The sequence below is a fragment of the Odocoileus virginianus genome, chromosome 2 (assembly GCF_023699985.2).
Source record: "Odocoileus virginianus isolate 20LAN1187 ecotype Illinois chromosome 2, Ovbor_1.2, whole genome shotgun sequence".
In the NCBI taxonomy this organism is placed as follows: Eukaryota; Metazoa; Chordata; class Mammalia; order Artiodactyla; family Cervidae; genus Odocoileus; species Odocoileus virginianus.
This window is the reverse complement of record NC_069675.1, coordinates 625,536-646,093: the sequence shown is the minus strand read 5'-3', so window position 1 is coordinate 646,093 and position 20,558 is coordinate 625,536. Positions and strand designations below refer to the sequence as shown.

The 20,558-nt window shown below is 46.6% G+C and overlaps 1 protein-coding gene and 1 non-coding gene across 2 annotated transcripts in view; one reads left to right on the top strand and one right to left on the bottom strand.

Moving 5' to 3' along the window:
- Positions 1-2,249: 2,249 nt before the first annotated feature.
- The window catches only part of MERTK (MER proto-oncogene, tyrosine kinase), a 117,254-nt gene continuing 98,945 nt past the window's right edge, over positions 2,250-20,558 (top strand). Inside the window, exon 1 of the mRNA XM_020900825.2 lies at positions 2,250-2,561. Coding sequence (XP_020756484.2) covers positions 2,501-2,561 — 61 coding nt within the window. The 5' untranslated portion in view covers positions 2,250-2,500. The remainder of the gene's footprint in view (positions 2,562-20,558) is intronic.
- On the bottom strand, positions 13,571-13,705 carry LOC139031697 (small nucleolar RNA SNORA70). The gene has a single exon (XR_011484186.1). It is a non-coding gene; the product is annotated as a small nucleolar RNA SNORA70 (small nucleolar RNA).

The following is a 20,558-nucleotide window of genomic DNA, read 5'->3' as shown; positions in this document are numbered from 1 at the left end:
GTATAAATGTGAGAGTTGGACCATAAAGAAGGCTGAGCACCAAAGAATTGATGCTTTCAAATTGTGGTGCTGGAGAAGACTCTTGAGAGTCCCTTGGACTGTAAGGAGATGAAACCTGTCAATCCTAAAGGAAATCAACCCTGAATATTCACTGGAATGATGGATGCTGAAGCTGAAGCTCTAATAGCTTGACCACCTGATGTGAAGAGCCAACTCATTGGAAAAGACCCTGATGCTAAGAAAGACTGAAGGCAGGAGAAGAGGGTGGCAGAGGATGAGATGGTTGGATGGCATCACCAACTCAATGGACATAAGTTTGAGCAAACTCCGTGAAATAGTGAAGGACAGGGAAGTCTGGCATGCTGCAGTCCATGGGGTTGCAAAGAGTTGGACATGGCTTAGCGACTGAACAAGAACAAAAGCCTCATCAAGAATGTGAGGCATTGCAAAGACTTGAAGGAGGATAATTAACCAAGAGGGTGTGAGTCCAGCGGAAGAGCATTTCAAGCCAAGGAAACAGTTGGTGCAAAACCCTGGGATGGAAGAGAGGCTGGTGTATACGAGCAGCAGCAAGGACACTGCAGGAGAACAGGGCTCTGCTGAGATGCCCTGGCGACCCTGCACATCCACGGAGGTGTGCAGGTGAGGCTTGACTCCAATTCTACCCAAGTCTTGGGAAATTGTGCCATGACTCCTCCTGGGGCAGGGGGAGGTGAGGCTGGTGGGCAGCCGTTGGAGGCATTTTCTTATCCCTATCTCACAGCACGCCTGTTTCTCTTTCTTCTCCAGACTTTCAGCTGGGCACGTGAGTTAGTTTCCACCCCTCCTCACCATGCCCTCATCCCCCCACCCAACAACACAGCAGCAGTCACCTCTGAAAATCAATGAGCTGCTCGGCTGTACTTTAGAGTTGGCTGCTCATCAGAGGAGCTACCCACTGCTCTTGTCCACCCCTCTGGCTGGGTGTCATCCAATGGGAATAGGGATGCCAGTAGCTGACATCATGCTGATTTTGCTGTCAGTTAAGTAACAATGGATCTAAATCCCTTTGGACTGGTTGCCTCCTTACAGCCAAATCTAGCCCACTTGACCAGCCAGACTGGGGTCAGGAACTCTGGACCAGAAAGCAGCATAAATGGAAGTGGAGAAAGGAGATGAGGTCAGAGACGAGAGGGGACCAGGCATGTATTCCCCTGTAGGCCACAAGGCAGGACTCTGGCTTTCGTGCAGAGAGGAAGTGGGAATCACTCTCCGGTTTTGAGCAGAGGAATGGCATTATTGATTCATGTTGTCCAAGGATCACATTAAAATACATTAATTCTAAAGATGTTGCCTTAAAGATAGTAATGCGTGCTGAGTCGCTTCAGTCCTGTCCGACGATTTGTGACCCTATGCGACCCCTGTGGACTGTAACCTGCCAGGCTCCTCTGTCCATGGGATTCTCCAGGCAATAATACTGGAGTGGATTGCCATGCCCTCCTCCAGGGGATCTTCCCCACCCAGGGATCGAACTCATGTCTTTTACCTCTCCTGCATTGGCCCCACCAGTATGTGTGCATATCTATATATAAAATGTTAAGTCACCCTTTCAATTATGAGTACAAGTGGCTGACATTTCTTTCACCGTTAACTTTCTGTGCGACTGCCCTCTTGGCCCCGCCACACTTTAATCACTGGGGGGCCTTCTCTTCCCACTTCCTAGGTGTTCATCTCCCTCCACGAGCATCACCTCTTTTGAACTTCACAAGGGGGCACAGCAAAGAGTTCTTCCCGGGAGGCGGTGAGCTCCTAGATGCCAGGACTGTCTCACAGCTTCGGCCCGGAAAGGCGCTCGGCCGGGAGCGGATGGATGTGGCGATCGGCAGAGAGCGCCGCCAAGGTGGCCTCGGCCTCTGGGAGCGTTGCTGCCTGGGTTTTAAGTCTGCTGAGCCGCGATTGCGGGACTGCCTCCGCCTCCAAGCCGCAGGCACCCTAAGTCTGCCGGCAGCCTCGGGCACCCTACGCTCCTCCTCAATTTACTCTCTGTCCCTCCCACCTGCACTAGTCGGCCGTCGGGATCCCCGGGAGGCCGGGGGCCCTTTCTCCTCCGCAGACCTCCAGTCACCCCTCCCCTTTACGGTCCTCACCTCCCTCCCCTCGCTTTCAGCCCCGCACCCCCGCGCAGGTCAACCCAGGCTCAACCCCACCCCGCGGCCCGCCCCTCTCCGCCCCTTGGGTCTAGCCCAGTCCCCTTCCACCCTCTCCGCCGCCCGCCTCTCCCGGCCGCCTTCCCGCCCCCTCGTCTCCCCGACTGGCTGGGTGGGCTCAGACTCGGCCCCCGGCCCGTCCCCCTCCCTCCCTCGCCGCCTTCAACCGCGGCTCCGCTCTGCGCCTTCGGAGTGGGCTGCCCGGGTCTCCGGGACGGGGCTGTTTTCGCGCGCGCTAGGCCGGCGACGCGGCAGGTTCCGGACGTCCATCTATCCGTCGGTCCAAAGAGACTTTTCAGGTCCGCGATCTCGGGATGGGGCGGACAGTGCTGCTGTTCCTGCCGTGGCTCTTCCTCCCGGAGCTCTGGACGCGAGGTGAGGGCAGGAGGTCGGGGGTTCGCGCCCGGGAGCTCCGGGGAGGGAGCGCGCAGATCGGGGCGTACCCAGCTGCTGGCAAGCTTGCAGACCCCTCCCCGCGCCCCAGAGGTGCCAGGTGCTGAGGTGCAGGGCTCCCGCGTACCCACCGTCCTGGCATCCAGGCTGGGTAGTGGGCGCGCGTCCCGGCGGAGCCGGGGAGGGGTGGGCGCCGAGGGCTTGCAGTGACCGCGGAGAGGGAAACCGAACTCGGCCGGTTGCGCTGCAAGTCCTAAAGTTTTCGGCGGAGGGAAATGCGCCAAAAACTTTTCACTGGAAGTAGTTGTGTGGTTGCACCCCAGTTGCTGGCGGTAGTTCTGGGAGCCGCAGGCAGACACCGTCTCCACCCCGGGGGACGGGAGACCCGCCGGCTGCGGGAGTTGAGGTCGCAGTCCCGGTGCAGCGATGCCCCGAGGCCAAAGCGCGGTCCGGAGGGACTCGTCGGGCTGCTCCCCTGGGCCTTCAGGGGCTAAGTTAACAGCGACGCCCTGTGAGTGGAAAGGGTTAGAAGTTTAACCTCTGAAGTATTTCTTAAGGAAGCTGGAAGAAACTTAACCAGGCTTTATGCTGAATAAACACACATCAGGCATTTTCCCTTAGCTTAAAGGTTTAGCTTTTATAAAAACCTATTGTGGTCAAAGGTGTTTTTGAAGAGTACCTGGAAACTTGAGTTACACTTAAGCAGTTTACTTCAGAATTTTTCCTGAGAGAATTTCACTGGAAAGCTCAGTTGCTCAAATCAGAAATTCTTAAGCAGCTGCACCGTCTTGTTACACATTAAATTACACGTGCAATTTATAATTTGAGGCAATGTAGCAAGCCCTCGCCCCCCCCCCCCTCAGAAATTCCTCAGCACTTCTGCTAGATCCGTTTTTCATAATCTGTTACATTTTGCTACCAGGGAAGTCTGGCCATAAATAGTCTTGGATGTAGTGAGTGTGGTGAAGATTATGGGAAAAGTAACAGAAGCAGTCGTTTTGGGGAAGATTTTTTAAAATGGAGTGTTTTTCTTTTTCTACTTTTTTTAAGCATTAGTAATAATAATAAACCTTCTGTAGCTGATAATTACTTTAAGCAGATAATCATAAAAGTCTGTTAAAATCCACCCAGCTGGAAGAATGAAGAGTTTCTCCAATTTTTCTTCTCCTACCTTTTGTTTTCTATCTTGAATGTACCTGTGAGATGTCTGACAGTGTTTCATTTTGTGGACAGCAGTTCAAAGAATGGGATTCTCACTAGCTGAACTAGAGCAGACCTGGTGGCTCAGATGGTGAAGAATGTGCCCACGGTGTGGGAGAGCCGGGTTCCATCCCTGGGTCAGGAAGATCCCCTGGAGAAGGGAATGGCTATCTACTCCTGTATTCTTGCCCGAAGAGCTCCATGGACAGAGGAGCATGGCGGGCTGCAGCCCATGTGGCTGCAAAGAGTCAGACATGACTGAGCAACTAACACTTTCTCACACTCGAGGGTCCTTGTCTAGTTTTAAGATTTTCATATTACATGTTGTGGTTCTAAGTGGTTTACTCAGCAGACAGCAGAGCCAGGAGAGATAGGGTATGAATGTGTGCATAGACTCTACACTGTAGGGAGTGGGTAATTACAATTTACACATCACTTCAACCCTGAAATCTTCCCTTCCCCTTACCCCCACCCCACACACACAAACACCCTCTCACAAAGATAAACACACAGAACTGAAACTGCTGACCCAGGGGCATTTCTGGACTCTCCGGTTCTTTCTGTTCCGTCTCTGATGGGGGTGCCAGTGAGCAACAAATCAGCAAAGGGCAGCTCTAGAGGCCCAGGAGAAGCTGGAGGATGAAAATACAGAAGTGCATCTTGCTGTGATTTATGGTGGTACTGATGAACCTATTTGCAGGGAGGCAATGGAGACAGAGACACAGAGAACAGACTTACGGCCCAGGGCTGGGGAGAGGACCGAGAGGATGAGATGAATGGAGAGAGTAGCATGGAAGCATATACACCACCATATGTAAAGCAGACAGCCAGTGGGAATTTGCCGTTTGACTCAGGGAACTCAGATGGGCTCTGTGACAACCTAGAGGGGTGGGTGGGGTAGGAGGCAGGGAGGTTCAAGAGGGAGGGGAGATATGTATAGCTATGGCTAATTCATGTTGATGTATGGCAGAAATCAAACCAATATTGTAAAGCAATTATCCTTCAATTTAAAATAAACTTTAAACAAATGCAGAAGTGGATAAAAGTGAAGGCACTGCAAGGACCTAACCAGTGATGAAGCTGTGCATTTGCCTTAGCACAACCCTTAGAACTAATTGGGCTTTTTTTCTTTTAATCTCACATTTTTTTTCCCCATATATTTGGCTTCATCAAGTCTTAGTTGCAGCATTCGGGATCTTTATTGCCTTACACAGGATCTTTCGTTGCAGCATATGGACTCTCTAGTTGGGGTTCAGGCTTTGTTGCAGGGAGGCTTGTGGGATCTTAGTTAACCAACTGACCAGGGATCGAACCCAAGTCCCGTGCATTGCAAGGTGGATACCAATGGACCAGCAGGGAAGTCCTTAATTGGGCTTTAAAACTCTTCGGTATTACGGTTTCTCTCCCAAGCTGAAGCTGTCACCATATTACAATATACTGTAAACATTATTCCAGAAAGAACTTTAAGCTGTCTAGTTGCTCATGGGCTTTGTATCAATGGACTCAAATGCTTTGGGGGAAGAAGCAGGGCACATTTCAAAAATAAGTAACTTTTCAAAAGTTATTCTGATCTACTTCCTTAGAGTGATGATTCTGTGTGTGTATGTGTGTATGCTCAGGTGCTCAGCTGTGTCTGACTCTTTGCAACCCCATGAACTGAAGCTCGTCAGGCTCCTCTGTCCATGGAATTTTCCAGGCAAGGATACTGGAGTGGGTTGCCATTTCCTTCTCCAGGGGATCTTTGACACAGGGATCGAACCTGAATCTCTTACTCTGGCAGGCAGATTCTTTACTCCTGAGCTACTAGGGAAGCCAATGTGATGAATAGAACACTATTATTTTTCAAAATGATAACTATTGTTTCAATCTTATTTTTGAAAATAACTTCCAAGTAATCCTAGGAGCAGGGTCAGTGGGTTGCCAGTCAGAGCTGGTTATAAACAGTGCCAGTGAATTGATAACACCCCACCAGGTAGAGAGGCTGAGGCTTGCTTTAAACAGGTTCCCCCACCTGTAAATGAACTCGTGCCAACCCGCCACTTTCTGAGTAGTGGCCAGAATGAGACTTTGAAGCTGAATTGGACTGGGCTGTCCCCTTGGCGGACATCCTCCGGTGGCCTCCCCTTCGGTACCAAGGTTGGCAAGGACTGGGGTCCTGCCTCTCCTCTTTGACTCATTTTCAGTTTCAGTTCTTGCTGCTCCAGCCACACTGGTCTTTTTGGCTCTTTTGCTGTGGAAGTTCCCTCTGGCTGGAATCTTTTCCCGAAGATTTCTGCATGCTAGCTCAGTTGCTCTCCTGAAGAGGCCTTCCCTCACTGCCACCTTAGCTATACTTACGCACACACTCTATTAAACCACTCTACTGCTGTCTGATGGGTTCCTCTCTGTTTTCCAAGCAGGGCGCTCAGTATCTGCTGTTGCTTAGTCGCTAAGTCATGTCCTACTCTTGTTGACCCCATGGACTGTAGCCCGCCAGGCTTGTCTGTCCATGGGATCTCCTGGCGAGAATACTGAAGTGGATTGCCATTTCCTTCTCCCGGGATCTCCATGACCCAGGGATTGAACCCTCGTCTCCTGTATGGGCAGGTGGATTTTTTAACTACTGAGCCACCCGGGAAGCCTGCTCAGTGTCTGCAAAGACCAAGGCCTCTGTGGGTGTCGCTGTGTCTTCCTCCTGCTTCTTTCTCCCTTCTGGCTTTTCCAGAAACAATTGCCGCAGCACCCATTCCCTTGTGCTTGGGGCTTGGTTGTTAGAAAACAATTTTTCATTTCACTGTTATGCCAAAATGATTTCATTACTAGAAAGGTTATAGTAGATTTGTGGACTGTATTAAGGCCAAGAGAGCAAAATTAGCATTTTTTATAGTCTCCTGACTTAAGATAAAATTAAAAGCCAATTTTTCATGTTAAAGATACAGTTTAACAGCTCCTTGCCCAGAGTGATTGCCTAATTCCCAGGTCACTGTGGCCCCGAGTGTCTTGACTTTGGCATGTTGTTACTAGTTTAATCTTAACCCAAAACACAGGGCTCAGAGTGGGGGTGGGGGTGGCGGAAATGCATCTCAGCAGGGAGTTAATTATTATAAAAACGTGGAAAAAAAGCAGGTTATTATTAAACCTGTGTGCTTCAAGGGATTGGAATGGAAATGTTAACAGGGGCTGAGTGACCAAGTGGGCTGGGCTTCCTGTCCTGCCTGGCTGGCCTCTGGGGAGCCCTGGGTGCAGTGACTAACTCTCAGGACCTCAGTTCCCTCGCGGGTCTAGTGGAGCTCTTCGTTGTTTGTGGAACCACTGGGAAGATAAAGGAGCCAATGTCATGTGGTAAAGCCTCTCAAACTATTAGCCGTTGTTACCTGTGCTCCCTCCCTTCTGAACTCAAATTTTGTGGTAATTGTTTTCCTAAACAAAAGGGACTGGGGGAAAAGTTTCTCCTTTTCTCACTGAAATGTGTCCTAAGTTGCAACTTGAAACAGGAGGGCAGATCTGTGGGCCAGCCCCGCCTCCACTGGTCATAGCGCTTTGGTGGAGGGCTGTGGGGGGGTCCATTCTGGAGCGCAGAATTCCTTGCTCGGCAGGACTGTTTCCCGGTAGTTCTTCGAGCAGAACCCACACTTGCTACCTCAGACAAGGCAGGACCTGTCCTGACTGCTCCCCTTCCTGCCCCACCATGACCCTCACTCCTTGAATTCAGGCTTAACTTGGTCCAGGAATAGCTTCCCGCCATGTGCCTCTCAGGAAGGCATAAAAATGAAGCCCAGTTCCTGCTCGGCCTTTCCCACACCACTCTACTCTGAAGTGGGTGTGGTTTTGTTTTGGTTACTTTTTTTTTTTTTTTTGGTTGAGTGTAAACATCCAGATAATTCCTTTCCTTTTTTCCAGATAAAACTAGGTTTGCCAAATGCAGGCTTCCGGTTGCAGTGGCTACAGAATGAAGCTTTGTTCCTTAGGCGGTGCTGTTTGCCTGTGTCTGAGTGGGCACGTGCAGGTGGTCTGTAGCAGATGGACCAGGCAAGGAGCCCCAGGTGTGCTTCTGCTTTCCAGGTGCATCCTGCCTAGTGGCAGGTGTGAGCAAGCCCCCCACGTACCCCAGGAAAAGCCCAGACTCCTCTGCCTCCCATACTCTGGGCATTTGCTAACCCCTGACCCAGAGGGAACTTGTTCTCTATCTTGTTCCTGGTTCCAGCCCTGCTGCCTCCAGCTAAAATGCTGAAAATGCCACCTGACAGGAAGATCTTGTGGCCCGTTTTAGAGAGCAAGAATACTCAGGGTACCTACCAGCCAGCACTTTCTCAATCCTAGGCCTTAATTTTCTTTGAAGTGAGGCTGTTGAACTGTATGAAAGATTTTTTTTTTAATATGGACCATTAAAAAAAATAATTGTATTTATTTATTTATGACTGTGCTGGGTCTTCCTTCTTTGCCGCTCGGCTTTTTCTCTAATTGCCGTGTGAGTGCGCGTGCTCAATCGCTTCAGTCCTGTCCGACCGCGCCAGCCAGACTCTGTCTACGGAATTCTCCAGGCGAGAATACTGGAGTGGGTTGCCATGCCCGCCTCCAGGGGATCCCTCCGACCGAGGGGTCGAACTCTCGTCTTTTACATCTCCTACACTGACAGGCAGCAAGTGGGGGCGACTCTCTAGTTTCGGTGCACGGGCTTCTCATTGCAGTGGCTTCTCGTTGCAGAGCGTGAGCTCTAGGGTGCATGGGCTTCAGTAGTTATGGCTCCTGGGCTCTAGAGCACAGGCTAAATAGTTCGGGTGCACGGCTTTAGTTGTTCCTCTGCATGTGGGATCCTCCCAGATCAGGGATGGAACCCGTGTCACTTGCATTGGCAGACGGATTGCTTACCCCTGAGCCACCAGGGAAGCCCGGGATATGGACGATTTTTAAAGTCTGACACTCTGTTTTCTGTTGTGGCCTTTTGGCCAAGAGGCATGTGGGATCGTAGTTCCCTCGCCAGGGACCAAACCCGCACCCCCTGCGTTGGAAGATGAAGTCTTAACCCCTGGATGATCAGGGAAGTTCCATGGAAGATTCTTAACCACAGCGAAGGCCCAGGTCTCCCTGGGTTCATGAGGCCTGGAAGCTTGGCCCCGCCAGCTGCTGGGCCGCCTGCACTCGCGGTCGCCATTTCCACTGTCTGAGCCTCTGTCGGCCAGCAGGGTCCGGCGGGCTCGGCCTGGCTGCCACGTCAGGTCACCTCCTTGGGCCCCAGTGTTTCAAAGAGAAGGGAGGGTGCTGTTGCTGCTGTTATTTAGTTGCTAAGTTGTGTCCAGCGCTACTTGTGACCCCATGGACCATAGCCCACCAGGGTCCCCTGTCCATGGGATTTTCTAGGCGAGAATGCTGGAGTGCGTTGCTATTTCCTTGTCCAAGGGATCTTCCCCACCCAAGAATCGAATCCGAGTCAAGGAAGAATAGTTATGTCTTAAAGAGTTTGTTGAAAATTCAGCACTCCATTCTAAAACATTTTATTTCATCCTTTTGCCCCCAGTCCAGTATTCTTGGGCTTCCTTTGTGGCTCAGCTGGTAAAGAATCTGCCTGCAATGTGGGAGACCTGGATTCGATCCTTGGGTTGGGAAAATCCCCTGAAGGGAAAGGCTACCCACTCCAGTATTCTGGCCTGGAGAATTCCATAGACTGTATAGTCCATGGGGTCACAAACAGTCGGACACGACTGAGCGACTTTCACTACACTCACTTGTCCATTTCATCCACCGTTAGTTCATCTTTCACTTAATGGTAAAATGGATTTTCCAGGAGTCTTGGGGGATGGCAGGGGTGCGGGAAGGAGCAGGGCAGAGGGGAGAGGGAGAAAAAGAGAGAGGAGACATGTTGACTTTATGTTTGGACTGAGATCATAGATACACGAGAAATTTTACCCCAAAAGCTAAGCAAGCATGTTGGAGTGACTTAGGCTTAGAGAAAAACCGTTGCATTTCATAATCACAACGCATAGGTATTTGTGGCAGCAGATTTTATGCTTGTATGTTTCTCCCTGTCCTCAGACATTAATGGGGTCTTCTGGACTTTTCCCAGTCAGGCCCTTCATAGGTGTTGTCTAGCTTCTGGGGAGTCAAGCAAGGCCCCGGCAATATCTGATCATCACTGGTTAGAGCTTTGCCCCAGCTCACTCTGGGATGGGGCCCATCCGCAGAATTTAGGTCTCAGGCTGGAACTTGAGGATCAGGCAAATGCTGTCTGCCAGGTCCCTTTTCTTTATAACCTGCTTTTGGGTTCAGGGATTGGGGGTGGAGGGCTGACGGCTCCAGTTATGTCAGCATTCAGAGCCAGTGGACGTCTTAGAATTTGCTTAGCTCTGGTCCTTCCTCTCCTTGGACATACAAAGGAAAGCCTTGTTTATTTTGGAGAAGGGATTGTTTTGCTATTGTAAGCCACAGGGCTTTCAAAGCTGCTCATAAAAGACCGACCTCACTATCGTTGTTGAAAATGATCTTTTCTACAAGTAAGAACAGGCTGTCTTCATGGAGAATATTAGAGCATAAAGTCAAACTTGCTGAAAGCACTTTTCTGTCCCGGTGCTGCGCAGTGAATGCGCAGTGAGGTGATGAATATTCATGGCCTCCCAAGGGTGGCCTGTTTTCCACTCGGCACAGTTCAGGGCAGGCTGCCTCCACACAGGAAGTGAAAGCACCCTTTGAGGCTCTTTTTTCTTTTTTTTTTTAAAATTCGGGCACATGATTTGAAGATTTGTTGATGAAAACAAGGTTCTTTGAAAGTTTGAGGACAAAGGAAAAAGGAAGCTCTTAGACTTTAGCAGGAAATCTACAGCATTAGGTTAAAAAAAAAAAACCACTTTGAGAGTCTGAACATGTAAAGTCCTCAGCCCAGTTGCAACGTGCAGGGATGGTCATGTTGCAGAAACTGCATGTCTCCGTTGATCACATAGGGGGCAGATAGGTGATTCTGGGGTCTCTTCTGGGCAGGAAACAGATTGCATCTGAAAGAGAGATGTGGGCTGGAACAGTTTCTCTCCTTGAGAGTCAGACATAGGGCCTGCGTGAGTATGGTCCCCCAACCCACCGACCCCAGCCCTGTGCCTGACTCTGGCTATAAGTGTTTTCAGCCTAGAAATGGGGCCTGAGGCAGTGTAGGGTGTCCCTTAAAAATGAGTCATGGGACTTCCCTGGCAGTCCAATGGTTAAGAGTCGATGCTTCCAATGCAAGGGGCACCGGTTCGATCCCTGGTCAGGAAACTAAAGATCCTGCATGCCTTGTGGCATGGCCAAAACCTAACTAGCTAAATAAACTAATAATACAGTCTTCACAATTCCCTGGTGCTCCAGTGGTTAGGACTCAGCACTTGCACTGCCATGGGCCTGGGTCAAAAAATAAATGAAGTCTGGAAAAAAAAGAGTCCTGCCTGTATGGTCTTTCCGTGGGCAGCTGCCGTTCCCTGCTGCCCTTGCTGACTGTGTCCCCATGAACTGCCCTCCTCTCCCCACCCCCACCTCCAGTTCTATCTGGGGCAATAGAAGAGTCTGGAAACACAGAGGTGTATTTCTGAGGATCCCGGACGTGCTCAAAATCCTTCAAGCTAGGCTTCAGCAGTACTTAAATTAAGAACTTCCAGATGTACAAGCTGGGTTTAGAAAAGGCAGGGGAACCAGAGATTAAATTGCCAACATTCGTTGGATCATAGAGAAAGCAAGGGAATTCCAGGGAAACATCTGTTTCTGTTTCATTAATTACTTGAAAGCCTTTGATTTCGTGGATCACATAAAGCTGTAACATTCTTAAAGAGGTGGGATTACCAGATCACCTTACCTGCCTGCTGAGAAACCTCTATGCAGATCAAGAAGCAAGAGATAGAACTTGACATGGAAAGAAGTACATCAAGGCTGTGTGTTGTCACCTTGCTTATGTAACTTGTATGCAGAGTACATCATTCGAAATGCTGGGCTGAATGACACACAAGCTGGAATCAAGATTTCTGGAAGAAAGATCAACAACCTCAGATATGCATATGACACCACTCTAATAGCAGAAAGCGAAGAGGAACTAAAGAGCCTCTTGATGAAGGTAAAAGAGGGGAGTGAAAAAGCTGGCTTAAAACTCAACATTCAAAAAACAAAGATCATGGCATCTGGTCCCATCACTAAATGGCAAATGGAAGGGGGAAAAGTGGAAGGAGTGACCTATTTTCTCTTCTTGGGCTTTAAAATCAATGTAGATGGTGACTGCAGCCATGAAATTAGGAGACTCTTGCTTCTTGGAAAGAAAGCTATGACAAATCGAGACAGTGTATTAAAAAGCAAAGACATCACTTTTACTGAAAAAGATCCATATAGTCAAAGGTATGATGGTCTTTCCAGTAATCATGTATGGATGTGAGAGTTGAACCATAAAGAAGGCTGAGCACTGAAGAAATGATGCTTTCAAATTGTTGGCCTGAAGAAGACTCTTGAGAGTCCTTGGACAGCAAACAGATTAAACCGGTCAATCCTAAAGGAAATCAACCCTGAAGATTCAATGGAAGGACTGATGCTGAAGCAGAAGCTCCAATACTTTGGCCGCCTGATGCAAACAGCAGACTCATTGGAAAAGATCCTGATGCTGGGAAAGAGTGAAAGCAAAAGAAGAGGATGGCAGAGGCTGAGATGGTTGTTGGATGGCCTTACCAGTTCAATGGGTATGAACTCGGGCCAACTCTGGAAGATAGTGAGGGACAGGGAGCCTGGCGGTGCTGCAGTCCATGGGGTCACAAAGAGTCAAACACTACTTAAAGATGGAACAACAACAGTGTGTGGAATTGGTGTTAATTCTTCTTTAAGCATTTGGTATAATTCTCCAGTGAAATTGTTTGGGCCTGGAAATTTGTGGGTGTTCTTTAAATTATAAATTCAATTTCCTTACCTGGTGCTATTCAAATTATCTGTTTCACATTGAGCAAGTTGTGGTTCAGTTCAGTTGAGTTGCTCAGTCGTGTCTGACTCTTTGCAACCCCAGGGACTGCAACACACCAGGCCTCCCTGTCCATCACCAACTCCCAGAGTTTACTCAAGCTCATGTCCATTGAGTCAGTGATGCCATCCAACCATCTCGTCCTATGTTGGCCCCTTCTCCTCCTGCCCTCAATCTTTCCCAGCATCAGAGTCTTTGCAACTGAGTCAGTTCCTCGTATCAGGTGGCCAAAGTATTGGAGTTTCAGCTTCAGCATCAGTCCTTCCAATGAATATTCAGAACTGATTTCCTTTAAGATGGACTGGTTTGATCTCCTTGCAGTCCAAGGGACTTGTGAGTTGTGGTAGTTTGTGTTTTTTGAGGAATTGGTCCATTTCCTCTATGTTGTTGAATTTGTATGTAGATTTGTTCATAGTGTTTAGTTATCATTATTATGATTTTTATGGTTTTTTGACAGGAAAGTAGGATTTATTGGTGGACATGAGTAAGGAGGGGACAGTGCCAAGGCTCTCCTGAGTGCAGAGCCTGCCATTTGTCCAGGGGCCATGATTACGATGTATTTAACCAACAGCTATCTGGGATGAGCTGCTTTTCTGTCACCGTGTCTTCAAATTCATCTATGTTAAACTTGGTAAATCCCCACATCTTGGAGATGTGGATCTTCTGGCAGCCTGGGAACTTGAACTTGGCCCTGTGAAGGGCCACAGTCACATGTTCTTTTTTCTGCAACTTGTTGTGGGTGGACATTATGACTTGACCAACGTGGACTCTGGCCACTGCCCTGGGGCTTTCTAGAGGCCCTGCATATACTTGTCTGGAGCCGAGATTGGGGACAGCATACTAGACATGAATGTCCACTGGAAAAGGCTGTCTGCAGGGTCTGTTAGAGCAACCCTTACAGGCAGCAGGCTGCAAAAACTCTGGAGGAGGCTGCTGTTTGCAGTTATTGCACTCTAGATTCCCCCGGGAAAGGAGCACAGTGGGCTTCAGTTCAGTTCAGTTCAGTCACTCAGTCGTGTCCGACTGTTTGCGACCTCATGAATCGCAGCCTGACAGGCCTCCCTGTCCATCACCAACTCCCGGAGTTTACTCAAACTCATGCCCATTGAGTTGGTGATGCCATCCAACCATCTCACCCTCTGTCGTCCCCTTCTCCTCCTGCCCTCAATCTTTCCCAGCATCAGGGTCTTTTCCAATGAATCAGTTCTTCGCATGAGGTGGCCAAAGTATTGGAGTTTCAGCCTCAGCATCAGTCCTTCCAATGAACACCCAGGACTGATCTCCTTTAGGATGGACTGGTTTGATCTCCTTGCAGTCCAAGGGACTCTCAAGAGTCTTGTCCAACACCATAGCTCAAAAGCATCAATTTTTCGGCGCTCAGCTTTCTTCATAGTCCAACTGTCACATCCTTACATGACTACTGAAAAAACCATAGCCTTGACTAGACAGACCTCTGTTGGAAAAGTAATGTCTCTGCTTTTTAATATGCTATCTAGGTTGATCATAACTTTCCTTCCAAGAAGTAAGCGTCTTTTAATTTCATGGCTGCAATCACCATCTATGCAGTGATTTTGGAGCCCAAAAAATTAAAGTCAGCCACTGTTTCCACTGTCTCCCCATCTATTTCCCATGAAGCGATGGGACCAGATGCCATGATCTTAATTTTCTGAATGTTGAGCTTTAAGCCAACTTTTTCACTCTCCTCTTTCACTTTCATCAAGAGGCTTTTTAGTTCTTCACTCTCTGCCATAAGGGTGGTGTCATCTGCATATCGGAGGTAATTGATATTGCTCCCAGCAATCTTGATTCCAGCTTGTGCTTCTTCCAGCCCAGCGTTTCTCATGATGTACTCTGCATATAAGTTAAATAAGCAGGGTGACAATATACAGCCTTGACGTACTCCTTTTCCTATTGGGAACCAGTCTGTTGTTCCATATCCAGTTCTAACTGTTGCTTCCTGACCTGCATACAGGTTTCTCAAGAGGCAGGTCAGGTGGTCTGGTATTCCCATCTCTTTCAGCATTTTCCACAGTTTATTGTGATCCGCATAGTCGAAGGCTTTGGTGTAGTCAATAAAGCAGAAATAGATGTTTTTCTGGAACTCTCGCTTTTTTGATGATCCAGTGGATCTTGGCAATTTGATCTCTGGTTCCTCTGCCTTTTCGAAAACCAGCTTGAACATCTGGAAGTTCACGGTTCATGTATTGCTGAAGCATGGCTTGGAGAATTTTGAGCATTACTTTACTAGTGTGTGAGATGAGTGCAATCGTGTGGTAGTTTGAGCATTCTTTGGGATTGCCTTTCTTAGGGATTGGAATGAAAACTGACCTTTTCCAGTCCTGTGGCCACTGCTGAGTTTTCCAGATTTGCTGGCATATTGAGTGCAGCACTTTCACAGCATCGTCTTTCAGGATTTGAAATAGCTCAACTGGAATTCCATCACATCCACAGTGGGCTTCCTTAGTAGCAAACATATTGTTTCATTATTATACTTTTGATGTCTTCAGAGCCTGTAGTTATATTCCCTGTTTCATTCCTGATATTAGTAATTTGCGTCTTTTTTTCCTTTGTCAGTCTTGCTAGAGACTTACCAATTTTATTGATTTTTTTTTCAGACAGCTAGCTCTTTGTTTCATTGATTTACCCTACAGCTTTTCTTTTTTCAATTTATTTTCTATATTTATTTTCTTCCTTCTTTTTGTTTTGGGTTTGCCTTGCTCTTCTTTTTCTATGTTATGAGCACAGACTACTAAATAAAATTTCCACTCAAAACTGTGTCAAATATGTCCCACATATTTTGATATATTGTAACTTCATTTTCACTCTGTTCAATGTATTTAAAAAAAATTTTCCCTTGAGACTCTCCCTTTGCTCCATAGATTATTTAGCACTTAGTTTGCAAGTATTTGGAAAATTTCTAGTTACCTTCTGTTATTAATTTATATTTATTTCCATTGTAATCAGGGAATAAAAACTGTACCACTTTAGTTCTTTTAAATTTGTTAAGATTTGCTTTATGGCTCACAAAGTAGTTTATCTTAGTTTATATCCCATCATCATTTGGAAAGGATGTGTATTCTGCTGCTGTTGGGTGGAATGTTCTATAAATGTAATCTAGATTCTTTTCATTGGCAGTCTTATCAAGTTCTTCCATATCCTTGCTTATTTTGTGTGCAGTTCTTTTTTCCATTGTTGAAAGAGAGATGTTGAAGTCTTTCCTATCATTGTTGATTTCTCTGTGTCTCCTTTCAGATCTTTTCTGTTTTGCTTCACATATTTTGCAACTCGTTGCTTTGGTTCATGCTTGTTTAAGACTGCTATGTCTTCTTGGACTTTTATCATTACATAGTACGTCTTACTGGTAATTTTCATTGTTTTTGAAATCTACTTTATCTGATGTTAATGTAGTCATCCTGCTTTTCTTTTCATTGTGGTTGTATGATTTTTTTTTTTTCTATCTTTTGTACTCAACTTGCCTGTATCATTTTATTTGGAGTGAGTTTTTTTATAAATGGCAGATAGTTGGTTCATGTTTCTTTAATCTACTCTGCCAATCTTTGTATTTTAATAGAAGTATTTAGATCATTTATGTTTAATGTAATTAGTGGTCTATTAGGTGTTGATGTTTTACCAGTTCAAGTAAATTACACAATCCCTACTTCCTTTTAAGTCCCTTTCAGTTCAGTTCAGTCGCTCAGACGTGTCCGACTCTTTGCGACCCCATGAACTACAGCACGCCAGGCCTCCCTGTCCATCACCAACTCCTGGAGTTCACCCAAACCCATGTCCATTGAGTTGGTGATGCCATCCAACCATCTCACCCTCTGTCGTCCCCTTCTCCTCCTGCCCTCAATCTTTCCCAGCATCAGGGTCTTTTCCAATGAGTCAGTTCTTTGCATTGGGTGGCCAAAGTATTGGAGTTTCAGCTTCAACATCAGTCCTTCCAATGAACACCCAGGACTGATCTCCTTTAGAATGGACTGGTTGGATCTCCTTGCAGTCCAGGGGACTCTCAAGAGTCTTGTCCAACACCATAGCTCAAAAGCATCAATTCTTCGGTGCTCAGTTTTCTTTATAGTCTAACTTTCACATCCATACATGATCACTGGAAAAACCATAACCTTGTCGAGATGGACCTTTGTTGGCAGAGTAATGTCTCTGCTTTTCAATATGCTGTCTAGGTTGGTCATAACTTTCCTTCCAGGGAGTAAGCATCTTTTAATTTCATGGCTGCAATCACCATCTGCAGTGATTTTGGAGCCCAGAAAAATAAAGTCAGCCACTGTTTCCACTGTTTTTCCATCTATTCTGCCATGAAGTGATGGGACTGGATGCCATGATCTTAGTTTTCTGAATGTTAAGCTTTTTTTTTTTTTTTTTTGAAATTTAAGCTTTAAGCCAACTTTTCCACTCTCCTCTTTCACTTTCATCTAGAGGCTCTTTAGTTCTTTGCTTTCTGCCAGAAGGGTGGTGTCATCTGCATATCTGAGGTTATTGATTAAGTCCCTTTAGCTCCCCCATTTAAGCATAATTATCTTAAATATTTCTTCATCATGTATAAAATCACATCAGACAGTGTTGCAGACAGTGTTGCTGGTTCTTCAACCATCAGACATAGTTTAGAAAAATTAAAGAGTAGAAATTCTATTGTATTGATCAATATTTTTGTTTTCTGTGTTTTTTTCCTTCCTCCTAATGATTTAGGCTTTATTTTTTTTTTTTTTTATTGTTTCCTTTCTGTTTGGAGAATTTCATTTAGCTATTCTTTTAGAGTAGGTCTGCTGATGACAAATTCTCTTAGTTTTCCTTAGTATGAAAATATTTTGGTTTTCCTTTCATTCCAAAAGAATTCTGAGTTGACATTCCTTCTCTCTTATCACTTAGGAAAACATGCCACTTCCTTCTAGAAATTCACTGTCATTTGAATTGGTTTCCCCTGTAAGTAAGGTATCATCTCTCTTAGTGCTTTAAAAATGCTTTTTTTTGTCTTTAGAATTCAGAAGTTTAACTATAATGTATCTTTGTGTGGATGTTTTTTGAGTTTATCTTATTTTAGATTCATTCAGATGTTGTATTTTGTAGGTTTATATCTTTTTTCATATTTGGGAAGTTTTCAGCCATTATTTCTCTAAGTGCTTTTTCAGCTTTGCCCTCTTTATCTTTTCTTTTCAGAACTCTGATGATACAAATGTTAGCTCTTCAGTAATAGTCCTACAGGCTGCAGAGACTCTGCTCATTTTTTTATGTTGTTCAGATTGGATAATTTCCTATTGCTCTATCTTCTGGTTCACTTATTCTTTCCTCTGACCCTTCATTCTGCTGTTGAGTCCATCCACTGAGTTTTCTATTTTGATTATTGTATTTTTTAGTTCAAAAATTCCCATTTGTTTCTTTTTTCACTCTTCTATTTCTTAACTGAGACTTTATATAAAGTATTTGCTAAAAGATTTCCTATTTTATTCATGAATTTCATATTCATTGAAGTATTTTTCAAATATCTATTTAACTGCACCAGGCCTTAGTTATGGCATGCAGGATCTTCAATCTTTGTTGTGGCATGTGGGTTGTTTATTTGTGACATGTGGGATCTTTCAGTTATGGTATGAGAACTCCTAGTTGTGGCATATGGGATCTAGTTCCCCAACTAGGGATTGAACTCAAGCACGTCACATTGGAAGTCGGAGTCTTAGCCACAGGACCACCAGGGAAGTCCCTCATTGAAATATTTTTATGATTCCTTCTTTAAAAGCTTTTTTGAATAACTCTCTGTTATCTTGGTTTTTGTATTTCATTCAGCTTGAGAAAAAAAAAATTTTTTTTTATTGAAACCTAGACATTGAGAGTATTATGTGACTGACTCTGATTTGCCTTTTGTTTCATGTAGTTTCCTTTGAACTGCTTTGGGGGTAGAATTCTACATTCCCCAGTGGGTAGCCTTTCCCTTCTCCAGGGGATCTTCCCAACCCAGGGTCGAACCCAGGTCTCCCACATTGCAGGAGGATTCTTTACCAGCTGAGTTATGAGGAAAGCCCTGAGTTCCCCACTCAACCTCCATTGACATCTGAGGGTGGGATGTTTTTGCCAGTCAGAGGTAGGGTGGCAGCTCTGGCTGGGGAAAGGGTAGGAGTGCCTGGTTACTTTACGACAGTTCCCACCTGATCGCCCCTGACCCTAGAGGAGTGGTGAAATCTCTGACTCCTACTGGGTCTCCTCTCACACCACCCTGCTGGGGACAAGGAGAGATGCTGTATTCGTGCCATGTGGAAATAAAAGTCTAGGCATCCCATATGGGCTTTACTAACACCAGCCAGTGGGGTGAAAATGCCACCTCTCTTCTTGGCCTTCTCTGATACCACCCAGTGGAGCATTTGTGGCACCTCTTTATAGCCTGGTCAGGGTTCAAGTCTAGGTTGCCCACTTGACCTTTGCTGGCGTGGGTGGGGATGGGGCCAAGGCTTTTTCTGGATTGTTTGCCTGGAGAAGAGCAGTTTGCTGTTTAAAAGCCTTCTGTCTTGCCCGGCTGCCCTTCCCCAGTCCTTTGATTAGAGGTAACAGGCTTTTGTTGTTGTTTTTTGTCTTTGCCTGTTAGCATTTCCAGATCTGGGATACCCCGAACAAGAGGAGACTCGGGGAATTCATCACCATGTTGTTCTTAGGTCCCCAAGACCCTAGTCAGACTACCATCTCTCCACTCTTCAGAGTTTTTAAAAAAGTTCCTTTTATACCTAATACCCTGTGTTTTCATGTTTACTTGGTGGAAGAAGTAGGGAAAGATCCATTTACTCTGCCTTGGAAGGGAATTTCTTGCCCTCTTGTCACTTGGGAAAGTTATGGACAAACAGTGCTGTCTAAGGATTTGGTCCTTAGAGATGGTGACCTTTTTTTTTAATGATTCATTTATTCATTTAATTGTTGGTTGTGCTGGGTCTTCGTTGCTGCACTTGGGCTTTCTCTAGTTGTGGCGAGCAGGGGCCACTCTTCATTGTGGTGGCTTCTCCGCTTGTGGAGCACGGCCTCTAGGCGCACGGGCTTCAGCAGGTGCAGCTCCTGGGCACCTTAGTTGCCGTGCAGCCCATGGGAGCTTCCCAGATCAGGGATCAAACCCACGTCCCCTTCATTGGCAGGCGGATTCTTAACCACTGGACCACCAGGGAAGTCTGAGATGGTCACATTTTATTTTATTTTATTTATTTATTTTGAGATGGTCACATTTTAAAAGGAAATGTTTCTTCCTGGAAAGAATGGCTAAAATGAATAGGATTTCAAGTATTAGTGGGCTGGAGGATGTGTATTGCAGGTGGCAGGGCAGAAGAGTTAAACCTGGGGACAGAGCGTCTCTCCTGGGTCTTGTGAAAGCCACAGCTGGCCCTTGCAGACAGCCAGCCCCAGACACGAGGCCAAGCTTCACAACCCTTGCCAGAAAGCGTCCCCTCAGACCCTTGGCGTGCCGCCAAAGGGGAAAGAGAAGGAAAACCACCCTTGGTTGGGTAAACATACATTCCTGTTTCCCTGCAAGAGGCGGAACAAGCCAAGTCAGCACCGTCGGTTCTGTGTGTCCGCCTGTGGAAGTCCAGGCACGACTCGCTGTGCCTTGGAAACGAAGCAGATCAGATGTCTCAGGTGACCGTGCACGTCCTCAGTGGTCTCCTCTGGCTGCCGAGAGAAGCAGGCATCACACATCTTCCTTCACAGACCAGGAGAGTGAGTCCCAGAAGGACACGTGCCTGGGGAAGGGAATTCCTGGTGGTCCAGTGGTTAAGACTCTGGACTCCCACTGTGAGGGATGCAGGTTCAATCTCAGGACAAAGAACTATTAATAAGGTCCCACATGCCTCTGAGGTGTGGCCAGAACA